Source organism: Lathamus discolor, chromosome 11 (genome assembly GCF_037157495.1).
Source record: "Lathamus discolor isolate bLatDis1 chromosome 11, bLatDis1.hap1, whole genome shotgun sequence".
Taxonomy (NCBI): Eukaryota; Metazoa; Chordata; class Aves; order Psittaciformes; family Psittacidae; genus Lathamus; species Lathamus discolor.
In genome coordinates this window covers 5601555-5618219 of record NC_088894.1, presented here as the reverse complement: position 1 = coordinate 5618219, position 16665 = coordinate 5601555, and the positions used below count along the sequence as shown (strand labels likewise).

At 37.8% G+C, this 16665-nt stretch overlaps 1 protein-coding gene across 4 annotated transcripts; it reads right to left on the bottom strand.

Annotated features, from left to right (window-relative positions):
• Positions 1 to 242: 242 nt before the first annotated feature.
• Positions 243 to 16090, bottom strand: LOC136020372 (translocating chain-associated membrane protein 1-like 1). Of its 4 annotated transcripts, XM_065691411.1 has the most exons (13): positions 15853 to 15925; positions 14268 to 14415; positions 12726 to 12786; positions 11096 to 11228; positions 10327 to 10445; positions 9270 to 9386; positions 9126 to 9184; positions 8251 to 8335; positions 7711 to 7781; positions 7522 to 7626; positions 5452 to 5595; positions 4433 to 4602; positions 243 to 2967 (listed from the first exon to the last, which is right to left on the bottom strand). In XM_065691411.1, exons 3-13 carry the CDS (start codon positions 12741 to 12743, stop codon positions 2906 to 2908), a joined length of 1083 nt encoding a protein of 360 aa, XP_065547483.1. In that variant the 5' UTR covers positions 12744 to 12786; positions 14268 to 14415; positions 15853 to 15925; the 3' UTR covers positions 243 to 2905. The 4 variants fall into 4 exon arrangements, with proteins under 4 accessions (XP_065547483.1, XP_065547481.1, XP_065547484.1 ...); XM_065691409.1 differs by lacking the exon at positions 14268 to 14415 and having other exon boundaries at positions 15853 to 15938; XM_065691412.1 differs by lacking the exon at positions 11096 to 11228.
• Positions 16091 to 16665: the final 575 nt, after the last annotated feature.

Here is a 16665-nt window from a genome sequence, read left to right as displayed (position 1 = left end):
CAGAGATAAGCTCAGAATCATCTTAGTCTTGTAAATTTAAAAGTTGCTTAAAATACCTCTAAGCAAGTACTCATTTGCACCCAAGTTCTACTTTTCTGACTTCTCATTCCCACTCAGCCAGAAAGAAAAAAATACAACGTTAAAAGAAAACCAAATTGTCTTCATCATCTCATTTAACCACCATTTCGCATTTCAGATTTCACACTCTAATAACAAGCCAATGAAAAACAGAGAATTAAGAATCAATGTCCGAATTCGGTTTACTTCCAAAAGCATATACACTTGGGGTTTTTTTGTTAATTAATCAGTTTTTACACCAATCTGCTCATTTTTCCTTGTAAACTCATCTTTATATCTGTAATTACCCTGTGAGACTTGCAAGAACATTGGTTTAAATAAATTAAAACCAGACTTTTTGTTAGTTTCCTGAAACATCTTCATAATAACAAGCCTAGAATTAATTGCATGCACTTGGTGTTACTGTAAGTATGTATGTATCCAAATATATTATATATAGACAGTGATTTTCAATTTAAGAAAAAAAACCCAACTATGATGTTGTAAGATTCTTACATCAAGTATGTGTGCATGGAACACAATAGTAGCTATCCATATACTTGCGTTGTGTTTGTATTTCTAAAATTAGAATTTAAATAAAATAAACTCTCTCTAAAAAAAAAAATACCCAAACAACCAAAAAACCCTCAAGTTTCTTTGAAATAGCCATCATGCTATTATGCGTGTTATGCCATAAGAATATTTAAGTGTAATCAGTTTATTTAAGTAGCAATATTAGGAACATATTTTCTGATAATACTGAAAGAAAAAGATCTCTAGCTTTCAAACTTGTCTATTTTACATGCCTAGAATTGGATATTGGCACCTAAACCACTATGTGGATTCACTTTTAAAAGCCTGTAGACATATATGTGCACAAATTGAAATCTACAGGGACTGTAAGCTCATAGGTGCAGTACACATCAAAGAAAACAGTGTCTTGTGTGCAGTATGCTAAGAAATACTTGAAGGCTAAGCAAATTTCACCCAAACTGCACAAAAGATTATATTTCTGTCTAACAAGGCATTCGTTATTATGTAAGTTGATCAAAAATATTTGCAAGTGTATTCCAGTTCCATGGGATAAGTTTATAGGCTTACGTGAATTGATGTAATATTCCTACAATCTATTTGACCAGAGAGAAAGTTATGGCAAGCAAGAAAGTGCGTTCATTAAACTTATGCAACATTGAGATACCAGCCTCAGATCTGTGGGTTACTTACAAAAATACCATTAATCTTTTTATAATATGATCATATTAATATTGAAATCTTATCCAGACAAAGTGTTCACACAAGAAGCAAATTAATACCATCATCAACATAAAACTTCTGTGAGACTCCACTTGGAGTACTGTGTGCAGTTCTGATGTCCTCAACATAAGAGGGACATGGAGCTGTTGGAGCAAATCCAGAGGAGTGCCACAAAAAAGATCAGGGCCTGGAGCATCTCCCATATGAATACAGACTGAGAATATTTGGGCTGTTCAGCCTGGAGAAGAGAAGCTGTGTGGAGACCTCATAGCAGCCTTCCAGTATCTGAAGGGGGCCTACAAGGATGCTGGAGAAGGACTCTTCATCAGCAACTGTAGCAGTAGGACAAGGGGTGATGGGCTTAAACTTAAACAGGGGAAGTTCAGGTTACATATAAGGAAGAAGTTCTTTACTGTGAAGGTGGTGAGGCACTGGAACAGGTTGTCCAAAGAAGAGATGAATGCTCCATCCCTGGCAGTAGCTCAAGGCCAGGCTGGACAGAGCCTTGGATGACATGGTCTAATGTGAGGCATCCCTGCCCATGACAGGGGCATTGGAACTAGATGATCTTAAGGTCTTTCCAACCAAAATAATTTCGTGATTCTGTGAAAACCCTTGAGTTAGTCTAAAGGAAATTATTATCTACAGGTTTTCTTTCTTAAGAAAGAAAAAAGGTTATGCTTGGTGAAACATTCTTTCCAATATTGTTTGGGTACCTCCCTTGAACATCTTCTGAATAGACTCAGAAGTTTAATTATAAACTTGGGGGGGGGGGGTGGGGGGGTGGAACAAGCAGTTGAGGAAAAAATTTCTGGCACATCTAACTACAAGCATGAAACTGGCTCTTTAGAAATAGTTGGAAGTTTTGGCTTTTATTTTAAAAGGACTAAGGTTATATTATAAATTATTCAACTACTTTCCTTCCCCCCATCCCTGCTGAATACAAGACAGTACAATCCATTGCAAAATCCAACAGGCAGCTTAGTATTTTTCCCAAGGCACATGGTTCACATCTTTACTAAAGATTAGTCTCACCTTCATACTGAAAGATTAGTGATGTCCTGTTGGAATTTGTCCTCTTTCTAAACCTGCAATTTTTAAAGAGAAATCAGGTATAGAACGTTTCCTTTTTTACCAGGCTACTTCAGATATAACTGTTATTCCAAGTAAGATGAAGAAAGAAAAAATTCTTGGGGAGGGAAGAGAAGGGGAGACAGACAGGCACAGTAAGATCTTTTTGGTACAGCATTCTCATTTTTTAAAAACAAACAATAAAATAAACTTAGATTTACACAGCCTTCTGCAGTGTCTGTAATGCAAATATTACAGAAATGTAATAACCTCTGATCACTGAACCAGAAGTTCATGCCGAGTCAGCTGTTGTGAAACTTGGAGATGCCTACCAAGGTACCTCAGAGATGATCTTGTCATAGATGTACAGTTATCAACAAACATGTTTTAATAATATAACCTGATAATGTCCATTAAAATAAGAAGACATCCAAGTAACAGCTCTGCTGTGTCAATTTTTTAAGTCAGCAGTCTTCCATCAAATGTTGTTTCCTGATACTAGCTTATATCCTCATACTTGTTTTTATTTTCTTGTTCCTGGTGATGCTCCATCTTCTGTTTTTGCTGCTCCATTGGCAAAGTTAGCTGTAATTTTAAATTAAAGTACTGTAAACAAACTCAATTTTGCTTCACATGAAAAGATAAAGAAACTAGACCAGGGAAATAAAATACATTAAACATGTGTACAGACACATTATCTGAATTCTCATCTTAAGAACTGGGGGACAAGAGGAGTCCACCTTCAAGTAGACTAAAGAAATAACTTGCAGATTTGACTGCAACCAAAGTACTGGCTTCAGTGGAACCCAAGCTCCTCTTCAGAGTATCTCTACAACTGTAAATACTTTTGCAATTACAAATAAGATGAATTGATAAACAATGTACAATGTCTTTCCACATACGCTGCCAGAGAGATGTAACACCTGTGCTATTCTTTGGTTTGCTCAATGAAGTCAAACTACAGTAAACCTTCTGCTATTCCAAAGCATAACCGTCTTGGGAACTTAATTGCAATGAAGTTATTTATCTGCAAAGAAGAGAAGAATCTTAAAGATTTTTCTGGAGGAAGAAAAGAAAAAAGAAATCCTCTGCAGGCACAGCCAGAACAGAAAGGCTGCTCTGGAATGATAAAGATAAACCATGTTATGAGCACCATTATGGTCTAGAATCTTCCAAATGGTTTCAGCTAATGCGACTCAGCTGGTAATCTCAGAATGCAAAGAGCTTCAAGCCCTCTTAGTAGAAACTAATATATAAAGATCATCTTCACAGAGAGCCAGCCTGTGGTAAAATTCTCAAGAAATTGCATTTTTCAAAGCTCTACCCAAATCTCAGAAGTTATTCCCAATTCTTCATACATAATGCTATCCAGAGCTTTATATATATATATATATGCTAACAAGAACATGCAATTTCACTCTACCAAGTCTTCACAAGTCCCATTTAACTAACTTAACTGATATAACATTGGAATTCAGAAATTATACAACATCATTCAATTAAAAGCCTTTCTCCATTAGTTCTCCTTTGCCATACACTATGATGTTCTTTGAGTTTTTTTTCAGTGGGTTTGATGTTCTTTACATGACGTGTCTTTATACAGAAGAACTAACTTTATTTTAATGGTCTGAAACATAATAGAAGCAGAATTTATAAAATACAGAAGCAATTTCAGGTACTTTTTTTCCCCCGCTGTTAAATCCAAAAAATTATTAGTGGCATTGGAAAAGACTGATTTAAAATGGAAAGAAAACCCTGGAATCATTTAGCCCAGTTTCATGAAATACTCCTTGCATTTTGATTAACAGAGAGCTCAGTGAATAATCCTGAAGGGTACCCAGGCCTAACACTTAATACAGCTAGCACTGTGTGCTGTCCTCTTAGCAACAGGGAATTTGAGAAGATGTCCTAACATTTGAAGAGACTATAATATTACCTATATTATCTGCATGTCAAAAGACAGATATTTTCCTGTTTTATACAATGGAAAGATGTAAGTGATACATTTGGTATAAAAACATTTGGCCTAGAAGCAATTTAAAAAATTTACACCACTGGCCTTTGCCTGGTTCCTTTTTTGTTCGTTTCTTCCTTGGGTTAGTTGTTTTTTTCTCTGGAATCTCGTCCTTAACACGCTCTCTCCATTTCTTCAGCTGAGAATGTACAAATTTCTGCATCATCCAGGCCTGTGTTAGACAAAGAGCACCCAGGCAGCCAATCCTAGTAAGATTTGAAATTTTGGAGACAGTTAGATGAAAGTTTCAGTTAACCATTAATAGACTATGAATCTGTACTTCTTTTATTTTTTACTCCAACAGTCTACTATAAAAACAATGAAAATCTTCATACCACAGGAAACCAGACCTATCAGAAAGTTTTGCCCAAGACAAGATGCATCACACAAGAAGCGAATGGGAATTGTATGCAAGCATATTGCTAAGAAGCAACTGGGTTTATCAAGGAGCTATAGCCATAGCTTTCATTGGCTGACAGGAAATTGTGGGATTGAGGCCCCTTCTGCCAAGCAATCTATGAATGAGAAATCACATAGATTCAAAATTCCTCCCACTTATTTGATTACAGGCATTAAGTTATAAGAGAAAATGTTGAAGTGATGAGCTTATGCTGAAAATGTAATAAAATTTTTAAATTAACAAGCAAGAAGAAAATATGCACAAAAAATTATTTTAGGAAGGCACCAAAAAAATAGTTAGTTAAAAAAGTATGGGTATTAATATCACCAAATGATACTATGTCCAGTACAGACACTGGGAAGGGAAGGTTGGGGGGAGGGGGGGAAGTTTAAAGAGATTATTATCCCAGGAAGTTTATTTTTAATTGTTTTTCATTTCCCTCTCTCTCTCCCTCCCCCACAAAAATTCTGTTCTACTACTTTTGTGAAAAGAAGATAGAAAAAGAGAACAAAATTCCCCATCCCTTAAATACTCAAGAGGAAAACATCACCCAGGGAAATTATTCCAAACACATTATCCTCCTAGATTGCTTTATGAAAAGATTCTTTGAAATGCACGATTATACACGCATGAATGTCTGCTAGCCTTGGTATACCTCACAGGGAGTGTATTGAAGTTTCCGTCTGCTATGGAAAAACCTGGATTCTCTGCTCTTGCCAGACCAAATCCAAACGTGAGGACAGATAAAGTTAGGGTCAAAAGACGCACCATTATGAAAAGTAAAGCCCAAATGATAAATCTGAAACAAAACAATAAAATTAATGTGTTTTCTTTTAGTCCATTTATTTCAATGAAGTCAAATGTATGAAGAACTTTTTATTAAACTTTTCTCAGCAGCAATAGAGAAACAGGTCTGTAGTTTCCAGGGTCATCCTTCCTGCCCTTTTTATAGAGGGGCATCACACTTGCCAACCTCCAATCCTCAGGGACCTGCCTGCTAGACCGGGACTACTAATAGATGATAGAGAGTGGCTTAGCAAGCTCTTCTGCCAGTTGCTTCAGCACTCTTGGGTGTAACCCATCTGTCCCCATAGACTTGTGTACATCTAAGTGGAGCAGGAGGTCTCTAACCATTTCTTCCAAATTATGCAGATTTCAATCAGTTTCTCATCTCTGCCATCCAACTCGGGGAACTGAGTACCCTGAGGATAGCTGGTGTGACTATTAAAGACTGAGGCAAAGGCAGCATTAAGTATCTCCACCTTTTCCTCATCCTCTAGGTTTCCCCCAGTATCTAGCAGAGTATGGAGGTTCTCCTTGGCCCTCCTTTTATTGCTAACATAGTTGTAAAAGAACTTTTTATGATCTTTTATGGCAGTGGCCAGATTTATTTTCATATGTGCCTTTGCCTTTCTAACTTTCTACATAACCTAACAACATTCTTGTAATTTTCGTGGGATGACACAGTGTCTTCTTCCACAGGTCATAAATTCTCTTCCTTTTCCCTGAGTTCCAGCACTACCTCCCTGTTCAGTCAAGCTGGTCTCTTCCCCACTGGTCTGATTTTCAGCACACAGAGACCACCCACTCCTGCGGCTTAAGGACTTCATTCTTGAAGAGTGTCCAGCCTTCCTGGACCCCTTTGTTCTTCAGTAATGTTTCCCAAGGAATTCTGTCAACCAACATCCTAAACATACCAAAGTCAGCCCTCTGGAAGTCTAAGGCAGAGGTTTTGCTGACCTTCATTTTGTGATCACTTTGCCCAAGATGGCCTCCAACCTTCACACTGCCCACCAGGCCTTCTCTATTTGTGAACAGCAAGTCTAGCCAGGCATCTCCCCTAGCTGGCTCACTAGCCAGCTGGGTTAGGAAGTAATTTTCCACACCCTCCAAGAACCTCTTGGATTGTTTCTTCCAGCAGACATCTGGTAGGTTGAAGTCTCCCATGAGAACAAGGGCAAGAGACCATGGATCTTCTCCCAGTTATTTGAAGAGCATTTCACCTTTAGTTCATCCTGGCTAGGTGGTTTATAACAGACTCCTACCAGGGTATCTGCTTGGCTGGTCTTCCCCCTGATCTTTACCCACAAACATTCAGACTTCTCACTCACAACATGGAGTTCAAGGCAGTCAAAGTACTCCCTGACATACAACGTAACCACACCATCTCTTTTTCCCTGCCTATCCCTTCTGAAGGGTCTGTAGCCATCCACTTCAGCACTCAATCACGTGAATCATTCCACCAAGTTTCTGTGATGGTGATTATGTCATGATTTCCCTGCTGCAACTACATCAACTACATGTTTTTGAGACATTATCTTCTCTGTTTTATAGTTCATTCCCTTTCTCACCTTAGCAAAAGGAGAACCACCTGCAAGAACTTAGAGGGAATGCTGCTTTTATAACTTCTTTGACTGTGTTTAAAAATAAATGTCCCTACATACAAACATTTATGAACATTTAAGCAAACAGGCAAGTGATAGGATTAGAAAGCAATACAAAGATATCTGAGATGGAACCAGAGTAAAAACTGCTGCTTCTGAGTGTATTTGCTTCCTTGACTCTATGTAATGACAGTGACTTACTTGTGAATTCAAAGCAGGTAATAGTGGACATCGAACAAGTGGTGATTGACTGCCTGAGTACTTTTACATACATGCAAATCCATTTATACACAATTAGTAAGCAAAGTTCTGAATTTAAATTAATCATATGCAAGATTTACCCTTTTTGCATGTTTTCATCAGGGAAGTACAAGAGGCGCAAGGCATGAAAAATGAATTCCACCAAATAGTGAGGTACCACCAGAATTAGCCCCAAACGCTGCAAACTATAAAACAGAAAAGTTAGAAATTTTAATGAAATTATGAAAATTATAGATCTGTCTATTCATAACAAACATGCAAATACTTACTTTAATATATAGGCACCAGAGATATGAGTAATGTAAAGGCAAATACAACATAGCTGCCTTGGAATATCTTCCTAAAATTAGAGAAATTATAATAAATGCTGTTACAGTTTAACTATATTTTCCAAAGAAAAATCTATTTATTCATTAGTTCTGATTATTTTTTTTTTCACACTGCCGTATAAACTTCTGGAAGAAGTGTCTGAATCAAAAACTACAGATCCCCTAGACTAAATATACATAAGTAACTGAAAACACAAATCACAGAATGGTTTGGGTTGGAAGGGACCTTAAAGCTTTTCTAGTTCCACACCCCTGCCATGGACAGGGGCACCTTCCACTAGACCAGGTTGCTCCAAGCCCCATCCAGCCTGGCCTTAAACACTGCCAGGGACGGGGCAACTTCTGCCTGTACCTCAACACCCTCGCAGTAAAAATACAAATACGTGGATGTTCATATAGTTAATATAAACAAAAGTATTAATACAAATAATTGGAAAGAATAGATATTTAGTTAACTGTACTGACAACTTCTCTCCATACCTTTTGGACCTTTTGGAAGTATAGCTCCGGCAGTGCATGAAGCCAATAGGCTATCTGGCAAATATAGAAGAATTTTTCCTGAAAACTAATAATTCAGGTTAAGAAAACACAAGATGATGAGTTTTCAAGCTTTCAACATGAGATACAAGATTTTATTTTATTACCTTAGATTAATTCAGTCTGACTCATTATAGTTTATGATTTCTAAATCACAGTAACTGCAAATACAAAACAACTCTGGTGACAGTTTTCTGAATCAGCATCCATTAACCTTCCTGATAGCATGTTCTGAATCACCTTTTGAGACAGTAAGAAGGAAAAAAACCACCTAAACATCTAACACACAGAAAGAGTTAATCAATTGAGGAGTGAAACTCCCTAAAAATGCTTATTAGCTCCCTTCCCTCTATCAGACTAACTGGAGAAAAACAGAGCGGGGGCAGGGGCAGACAAACACCACAGTTTTGTAAGTCATGTTACTTAAAAATAAATAAACACCCCCCCCCCCAGCTATAAATCCTCTCTAATTTGAAGATTCATTCTCCAACAAATACATTTCTTAGTGTGAAACACTTCAGCAGTCTTATTATATATCCCATCTTGCAAACACCTTCACTTTAACTGAGCTACCATGGCTAAGTTAAAGAAAGTTGAGAACACGCATAAGTATCTCTTGGATTGATGTGCAGTTCATTAAAAACTACCTGTGTATAAAACAGCAATTTTCAAGCAGAACAAAGTACTTTCATTGAGTTGTCATTTTTAAAAGGTACTGATGTCACTGTCTTATTAGTGGTTCCCTAAAATTTGGGGTGGTTAAATATTCAGTGATTGGAATAACCACAGTTTTTTCAAATTGAAAATAGAACACTTACAGCATACGAGAAAAGGGATAATCTTTCCAGAACGAGGTTAGGTTCATTGCGAATTCTTCCTAAAGAAAAGGGCCATTGATTTAAAGACCTTCTTAATATTTTAAGCCTATTTTTTAAGTAAAATCAGCAAATAGAGTGACTTACTGCATTCAAAATACTTGCTCCCCATATAAATGAAAACAAGCAGAACAATGCAAGCTGTCCTGATTCATTGAATTTGCTCTGCTCCAGTTTTGACAGCTGCAGATACCTAGTAATTTTCTAGAAACACAAAGCAGATCAATAAATGTAATTTCCAAACCACGAAAGCTATTTTGGAGTTAGTGTTCACTCCCGATTCCTCATTCTGATCTTCCATTCCTCAATCAAAATACATAGTTCCCACCATTTAAGACTTTGATCAAAACTTTGTATGACAATTAGCTTCAATAAGACTCACCACTATGGTAAAGTTCACATGGAAAATAGTCAGATAATGTATTATGGCTAATTTTTTTCATCCATAATCAGTCATATTGCTAAATTTTTCCAATCTCTTTGCACATTTAAAAACCAGCTGAGCTTCTGTGGCACAGATGATCTATTTGATAAGACTTTCTAAGATTGTTCAATAATAGATGGTTTTCACAATGGCTTTAACAAATTCATTTTACTTCGCAACTGAGTTGGTGTGAAAGAGCACACATTGAAGTCTCAGCTCCCTCTTTGAGGCAAAGCTCAGCTGACAAACAGAAATCCATCACTGCAATAATTTTTTGTTTTAATTGTTCTAATATATCTTATGAATCTAATGCAGACCTCATTCATAGGTATCTTGAGCACACCATGAACATTTAATGTCTGGTTTTACAGAAAAATGTAAGTTATACTGATTGAAAGTAAAATTTAGTGGTTTATACCATCAATAAATTGAAGAAACATCACTTTAAAAAATATCACAGTATCATTTAGACTGGAAAAGACCCTTAAGATCGCTGAGTCCAGCCATTAACCTAACACTACCAAACCCAAGTCCACCATTAAACCAAGATCTAGTTGCATTTTTGTCAAATAACAAAAGGATTGATCATAACAGGGCTTCTACATGCTAAACTGTTTGTGTACCATGGCTTACACTTAAACTTGCAGAAAAACTATTAGCAACTGATGGCTAAAAATAACATGATTGTAAAAGTAAATGATAGCCCAGTAATAAACTTACATCTAATATGCACTCCTGGATTACAGCATGCACTTTAATAGCTACAAGCATGTAGAAGCTGATTGTGGCAATGTCTTTGGGACCATAGTCATAAAAAACAAATTGCTCACTGCTGTCATCTAAAAAAAAAAAAAAAAGAGAGAGAGAAAAGAGAAAAAGTGTGCATTTTTACATTCTTCTGAAGGAGTATCCTGTGCAACTGGCAAAGGGCAGCAGTGACCAATGTTCTTTGAAGGTGTAACTAGTGCCCTGTATCCATTTAACATAAGTTCAACATTTTTGAAAATTACTTCCTATGCCCGATTAGATAACCTGGAACTTCTTTTCCTTCAATACAGTGATACCATTATAAGCCTAGAACAAACTATTGAGAGCACTATACACAGACCTGTTGCTTCAATCCATTTCTTTCATTCTGGGCCATTAAAAAAAAAAAAATAAGAATTAAAAGAACACACTACACACCAACACCCAAGACCAAATGAGATTCCATCTTAAGTAGTAAGACCATATGTAGGAAAAAAGAAACTATATAGTGAGGATAGTATCCCTAGTAGTTCAACATATTGGTAAGCAATAACCTCCTCAGAAGTAGTAATAAATTCTCATCAATCAAAAAGAGAGGAGAAAGAGAAAGGGGAGAGGGAGGGAGAGATGGGGAGAGGGGGAGAGACGGGGAGAGGGGGAGAGGGGGAAAAAAGAAACAATATTCACACTTGTTACAAAAACACTTGAGATGTTCCTGTTTACTAAGAGTGGAAAAACCTACCAGTGAAATTCAATTTTAAAAGCATGTACCAGGAGCAGTAGATCCAAGGAAGCCTTATTTCGTAGAGGTGTCTCTCCTTTGGCCCACAGGCACTCAGTATAGCCACCTCACTTTTCTTTATACACCTGAGACACTGCAGTTGAAAAGAAAGAACTTGGACTAAAACTAATCAAGAGCCATGCCCATCCTGAGTTACAGGCTTGCATGTCTAACATTTCCATCTTTCAGGTTGCACTTGAGAGGGCATTAATTTGGATGTCCCTTATCTATACAGTCACTTTTCATAAATATTAAGGAATTTTGTTATCTTTAAGACCTTTGCTCTTTGTCAAACTGTTTGCCTTGTCCAAAAGCCAAAGTAGAGAAATACAGACATCAAACAACTTTTTCTCTTTTCTTTAAAGGAAACTCAGCGACTTGTCAAGGAAGCAATTGCTGCTTCCTGTACCATGAATGATACATTAAGGTCCTGATGCACAAGACATTCATACAACACTAAGTGTCACATATCCCATTTTCTGCGTTTGAAAGTGGCTTGTGGTATAATCAATGAACAAGTAATTGCATAGCAAATGCTACTGCTGCCTGATCCCTAGCACTCCTTTTCACAGTGGACCTTTACTAGCAGTATATTCATTGTTTTCAGAGGGCCCACACTGAGACCTCAAAACTGCTTGTGCAGAACTCCACACCTCCTACTGAAACTAAAGGAAGTTATACATTGTTCATTCCATTGTAGGTATGTACATATACACATATATATGCACACATGTATGCAACAATGTCGTGGTTTAAGCCATTTTTTCATAGAAGTCACACTGAATGCATACTGATAACTGACACATGGATTTGACTTTTGTCTCCGCTATTTTATTTCCACTTGATGCTGCTCAAATCAGTAAAACTCACTCTGTCCATCTCAAGTTTTCAACACAAAATATCTTGGGAAACATTTGCAAAAAATGATAGATATTCATTCCTGCAAGCAAAGTTGATCAATGAATTATTTTGAGCATACTGAATGCAGTCAGAGTACTACATTATTTGAAAGGGCCACAGCACAGACATCTTAAGTTCTGAAGTCAAGATTAGAACAAAAGTCATACGTTTTACTAATTTTCAGGGAAAAAAATAACCAGAACTGTCTCCCTTTGTTATTTAAAAGTATGATTGAAGCAACAACATCAGTTACTTGAGAATAATAATGTGATATTTTTTAAATATAAAAAACAAAATCCATTACTAATGACACAAGAAATCATGAATAAATAACAAATATATAGAAGAGTACAAAACTATTGTTACTTGATAACTCTTGTTGATTGTATCAAAAAATGGAAAGAATGCATGCTTTTTGCATGGTTTTCATATTAAATTTATATTAAAATGCACATTAGTAGCAGTGTTAGATATGGGAAAAATAACCCACTTATTCACAAGCAACAGAATATATCACAAACACTAGAATGTATCAGTGAATATAGTATTAGTAAATCCAAAATTAGTCAGACAAATTTGAGAATAATGCTATATTATAAAAGTAAATTGAAGTAATGAAAGGAAAAAAAAAGTAATTTTTAATATTTGAGCTCTTGCATTACAAGAAAAAATAGATTTGATTTAATCTTACCAATGGTATAGGTGACATTGTACTGCAGAGCAACAAACATGATGGCGTTCTTGGGTGGGACCTGAAATTAAAAGAGAAGAAGTATCAGTTTTTTCAACAAGCTAGACTATAAACATCTAAAACTTAGATTATTAATTATGCCATCAATTCCATCAAAATGTTCTCCTACATGATTTAAATCAAAGAGGTCCCAAAAGTGTTATTCATCTCCACAACACAGAGGCTCACCTTGTTACAAAACCTTTACCATTTACTGCACAGGGTCAGACCTTGAATTATGTCCCTTTACCTGACAACTTATTCTTTTACTAAATAACATTCTAAAGTGTTTAGAAGTGTAAATGGCTTTAATCTTTTTCAAAAGTTAAAAAAACTCTTAAATCAGATGTAAGGTTTCACCTAACTTTGCAATATACTAAAAAAGCAATGCTCTGGCCAAGTGTCCCATAAGTAAATAGAGAATTAAAAACATCAGAGTAGAACTATAAGATTAATCAACTTCTTGAATGATAAGTCAAGCATTTTCTAAAAAATTACAGTACAATAAAAGTAACCAATGTTATACTTTCATGTTACTTTTTCTCCAGTGGCAAAACTAGTAAAAAATTAAAAACCACAAAAAAACAAACAAACAAAAAAACCAAACAAAAAAAAAACCCCAAAACCAAATATAACACTTTCAGCCATCCCCACCTCTTCAAAATATTTTGCCATTCCCATGCTACAGTATATTCAGCCCTAATCTGTAGCAATGGAACTGTACATAAAGTGGATTACTATATGACCCTACAACTGAGCAATAAGTAGTAAATGTGTTTGCTTGGTTTAGTTAAAAACATTACATTATCTGGTTTGCACAACTTTAAAAACAAACATTTGTGCTGATATAACTGAAAGAGTCATAAGCTCTAGCAGAAGGATGTAAGTGGAAGATAAAAACAATCACTCAAACAAGAAAACCCACCCCTGGTTCCTTTGCTGAAAAAAATAAACAAGTCAGTAAATGAAAAATGCAATACATCCTACACTGTCAATAACAAATGTATTTATTGTGTTTGTAAGCACTCAGTTATCCAGATCATAAATCAGAGAAGTACAACAAGCATAATCTGAAAACTGGTGTAAAAAAAATACATTGTTGAGAGGTGGTTTTTTTTGCAGTTTCACTTCAGCTGATCTTCGTAGCTATGACTTAAAACAGAGAAATAGAAACTGAAACCAGAAAGCTACTTTCGTCAGATGTTACAGCATCTTAAAGTGTAAATAAGAGCATTCCTGAGTATATGAAACAAGCACTAATTTATCCAGCTACAAAGTAAGCAAGAGGCACAACAATGCAAAATAATATATGTAGCAAAAAAAGAGAGGAAAAGGCGAATTGCTTCAGTACACTGGGAGAACACCTGTGAAATTAAGCAGTAGAAGAGTCATAAGACTGAAGAGTTCTTTTAAGAGGGAGCCTTATTAAGGAAAACGAAAGTACCAATTTTTCTGGCATACAAAATTGACTTTCAGACACTGCAGTTCTATGAGCAATCTAACCTTTTGTAAAAACCAGCACTACCATCAAAAGGGGCAATTCTGCCTTTCTCTTTACTGCCAGTTGCTTCTTGTCTCTGTCCCACATTTATGTGATCAGAAGTAGTCGTGTGGTCAATTGGACAGCAAAGTTATACAAGTTAAAATTGACCTAGCAAAACAGGAGAGAGGAAAACCCCTATTAATCTTAACACATACATTTCTTAATATGCTGCACATAAGTTACATACAGTTATTAAGATAACCATATGTAACTTGTTTTATACTTTTATTGTGCTTGTTTGAATATATACCATTATACTTCTTATTGTGTAATTTAAACAACTGCATATTCTTTTTTATGCAGAAATTATTTGTTTGATTGAGACACCTCTATTACGGGAGGAACAGGGGTGCTATGTTACAGGTTAGACCTCTGTATTGCAGCTTTGCCTTATTCACTGCAGAAAAGCAGGTGTATAGGAAAGCTGGAAAGGGGCTTTTGACAAGGGCATGTAGGGACAGGACAAGGGAGAATGGCTTTAAACTGACAGGGAATTCCTCCCCCTCCAAACTGTTGCTGAAGTATTTCAGTGAAATACTTAAGTTGCTTACCCAGAATCTAAACTCTGTTTACAAAGCCTTATTCTATACTTAACACCATCATAAAATATTCATATAGCAGCACACACAACAGTTTTTGTCCCGAAAGTGGGAAAAAGAGGCCTGAAAGAGATGCCTAATCCATCACCCCAGAAACTAATAAACAGATTGCACAAGGAAATAAACCTTACAATAACATGTACACAGGCAAAGAGGAATTCAGAAGTTCATCTAAAACTGCTTAATCCCATATTTGTCTTCAGATTATCCACCACTAGGGAGCTGAGTGAATGACAGCAATAGACTCAGTAGTGCAGAATGGTAACCAACAGTTTTTAACTACCATCTGGTTAAGCATACTCAGAACAAAAGACTAGCTGAAACCCTCTTTTTAACAATGCTCCTAACTGCTTTACCATGTGGACTTTTGAAGAGAGCAGGCAAAAACCTAAACAGACACAGGGACATAAAAAGACTCTAAGCAAGAGGGCTTGAAGAACTTTGTAACTCAGGAGACTGGAACTGAGTACAAGGGAGATTATGGGAGGATGCTACGAATGAAACGTACGCAGAGATGAAAGAAAACTGGACAATAAAAGAACAGCAATCTAATAGAAGCGAGTAAGAGTGGTGGGTGCATAGTGACAGCAGCGACTGGCAAAGACAAGTCAGTAGAGGAGGCACTGGCAGGATGGGAGCTGGGCAGAGCAGAGAGAAGTAAAACTTGCTGCACAAGGAAGGCAGCCAAGCCATGGTGAGGAAGATGCTCGAGCAGGGTACCATGGTGTGAGGCGTCGGACAGAGAAGAAACAGGGACATAACCCGGTAGGGAAGAAGGGAAAAGGCAGCCGGAATCAGAGAGGATCTGACAGAGCCGCTTGGCAGCAAGGCTGAGGGATGTTTGGCAGGGATCCAGAGCGGGAAGCCAAGAGCACCGCGGTACCCCACAGCAGGACCAGGTGCTGCGCTGCTCGGCCACTCCCAGACCCCTCTCCCCGCCCGGTACCTCAATAATGAACCACATCACGATGAACATCACCAGGCTGGCAGCAATATCCACGAGGTTCTGAACGATGACTTCATGGTTGATCACGGTCGGGGTCCTGTATTTCCTGCGGAACCTCATAGCAGTGACAACCCCAACAACCCCGCCAAGCCGCACCTCAGCCACGACCACCTCACGCGCAGTAGAACACCGGCACACCGCCGGCCCAAAGGGCCCACCGCCGGCCCAAAGGGCCCACCTCCTTCCGAGCTCGGGCGAATCAACTTTAAAGCTGCTTAGGATTGGCAAGTTCTGGCAACAAATCGTGAAGAGCGGTTTCTAAAGGAGGCGGTGTTTCTGAGGCCGCCAGCGGTGTGAGCCGGGGCCCGGTTTGAATGACACGGGTCCCTGCCAATCCCACATGCGACCGGGTTGGGCTCCCCTGCCAGGCGGACTGCTGACCATGGTGGGCGGGGCTTGGCGTGAGGTGGGCTTTGTTCTGGGCTGAGGGGGTTCCCGCCTGAAGCGCCTCAGTGGAGTGAGCGCCTTCGGTTCTGTTCGGTTCAACGCGGTGTGGCCTCTGTGGAGGCCGGGCTTGCCGTAGCTCCGGTGCTGGCCGGGTAGCTCTGTTCTGCGAAAGCCCTGCGAGGCTCTCCTCACGAGTCCGAGGGATGTGGTGGTGGTGGGAAGTGGCCCCTTATCACCCCCGTCTGGAGTTGTGCTGTGCTCCCTCACCTGCGACTAGACAAATATGTTGAAAAACTCTATTTTCTCTCCGTTAAAATGAGAGAAAGAAGATTCAGAGTGCTTTGAAATCTTAAATATAGGTACATT

Excerpts from the sequence above, each read along its gene's own strand:
- LOC136020372 (XM_065691408.1), bottom strand. The coding sequence starts at position 15,972 with ATGAGGTTCCGCAGGAAATACAGGACCCCGACCGTGATCAACCATGAA. Across the intron at positions 8,336-9,125 it reads TATCCCTTTTCTCGTATGCT|TTTTCAGGAAAAATTCTTCT; the intron begins GTAAGTGTTCTA and ends CTGAATTATTAG. Across the intron at positions 7,627-7,710 it reads TCTGGTGCCTATATATTAAA|TTTGCAGCGTTTGGGGCTAA; the intron begins GTAAGTATTTGC and ends TCTGTTTTATAG.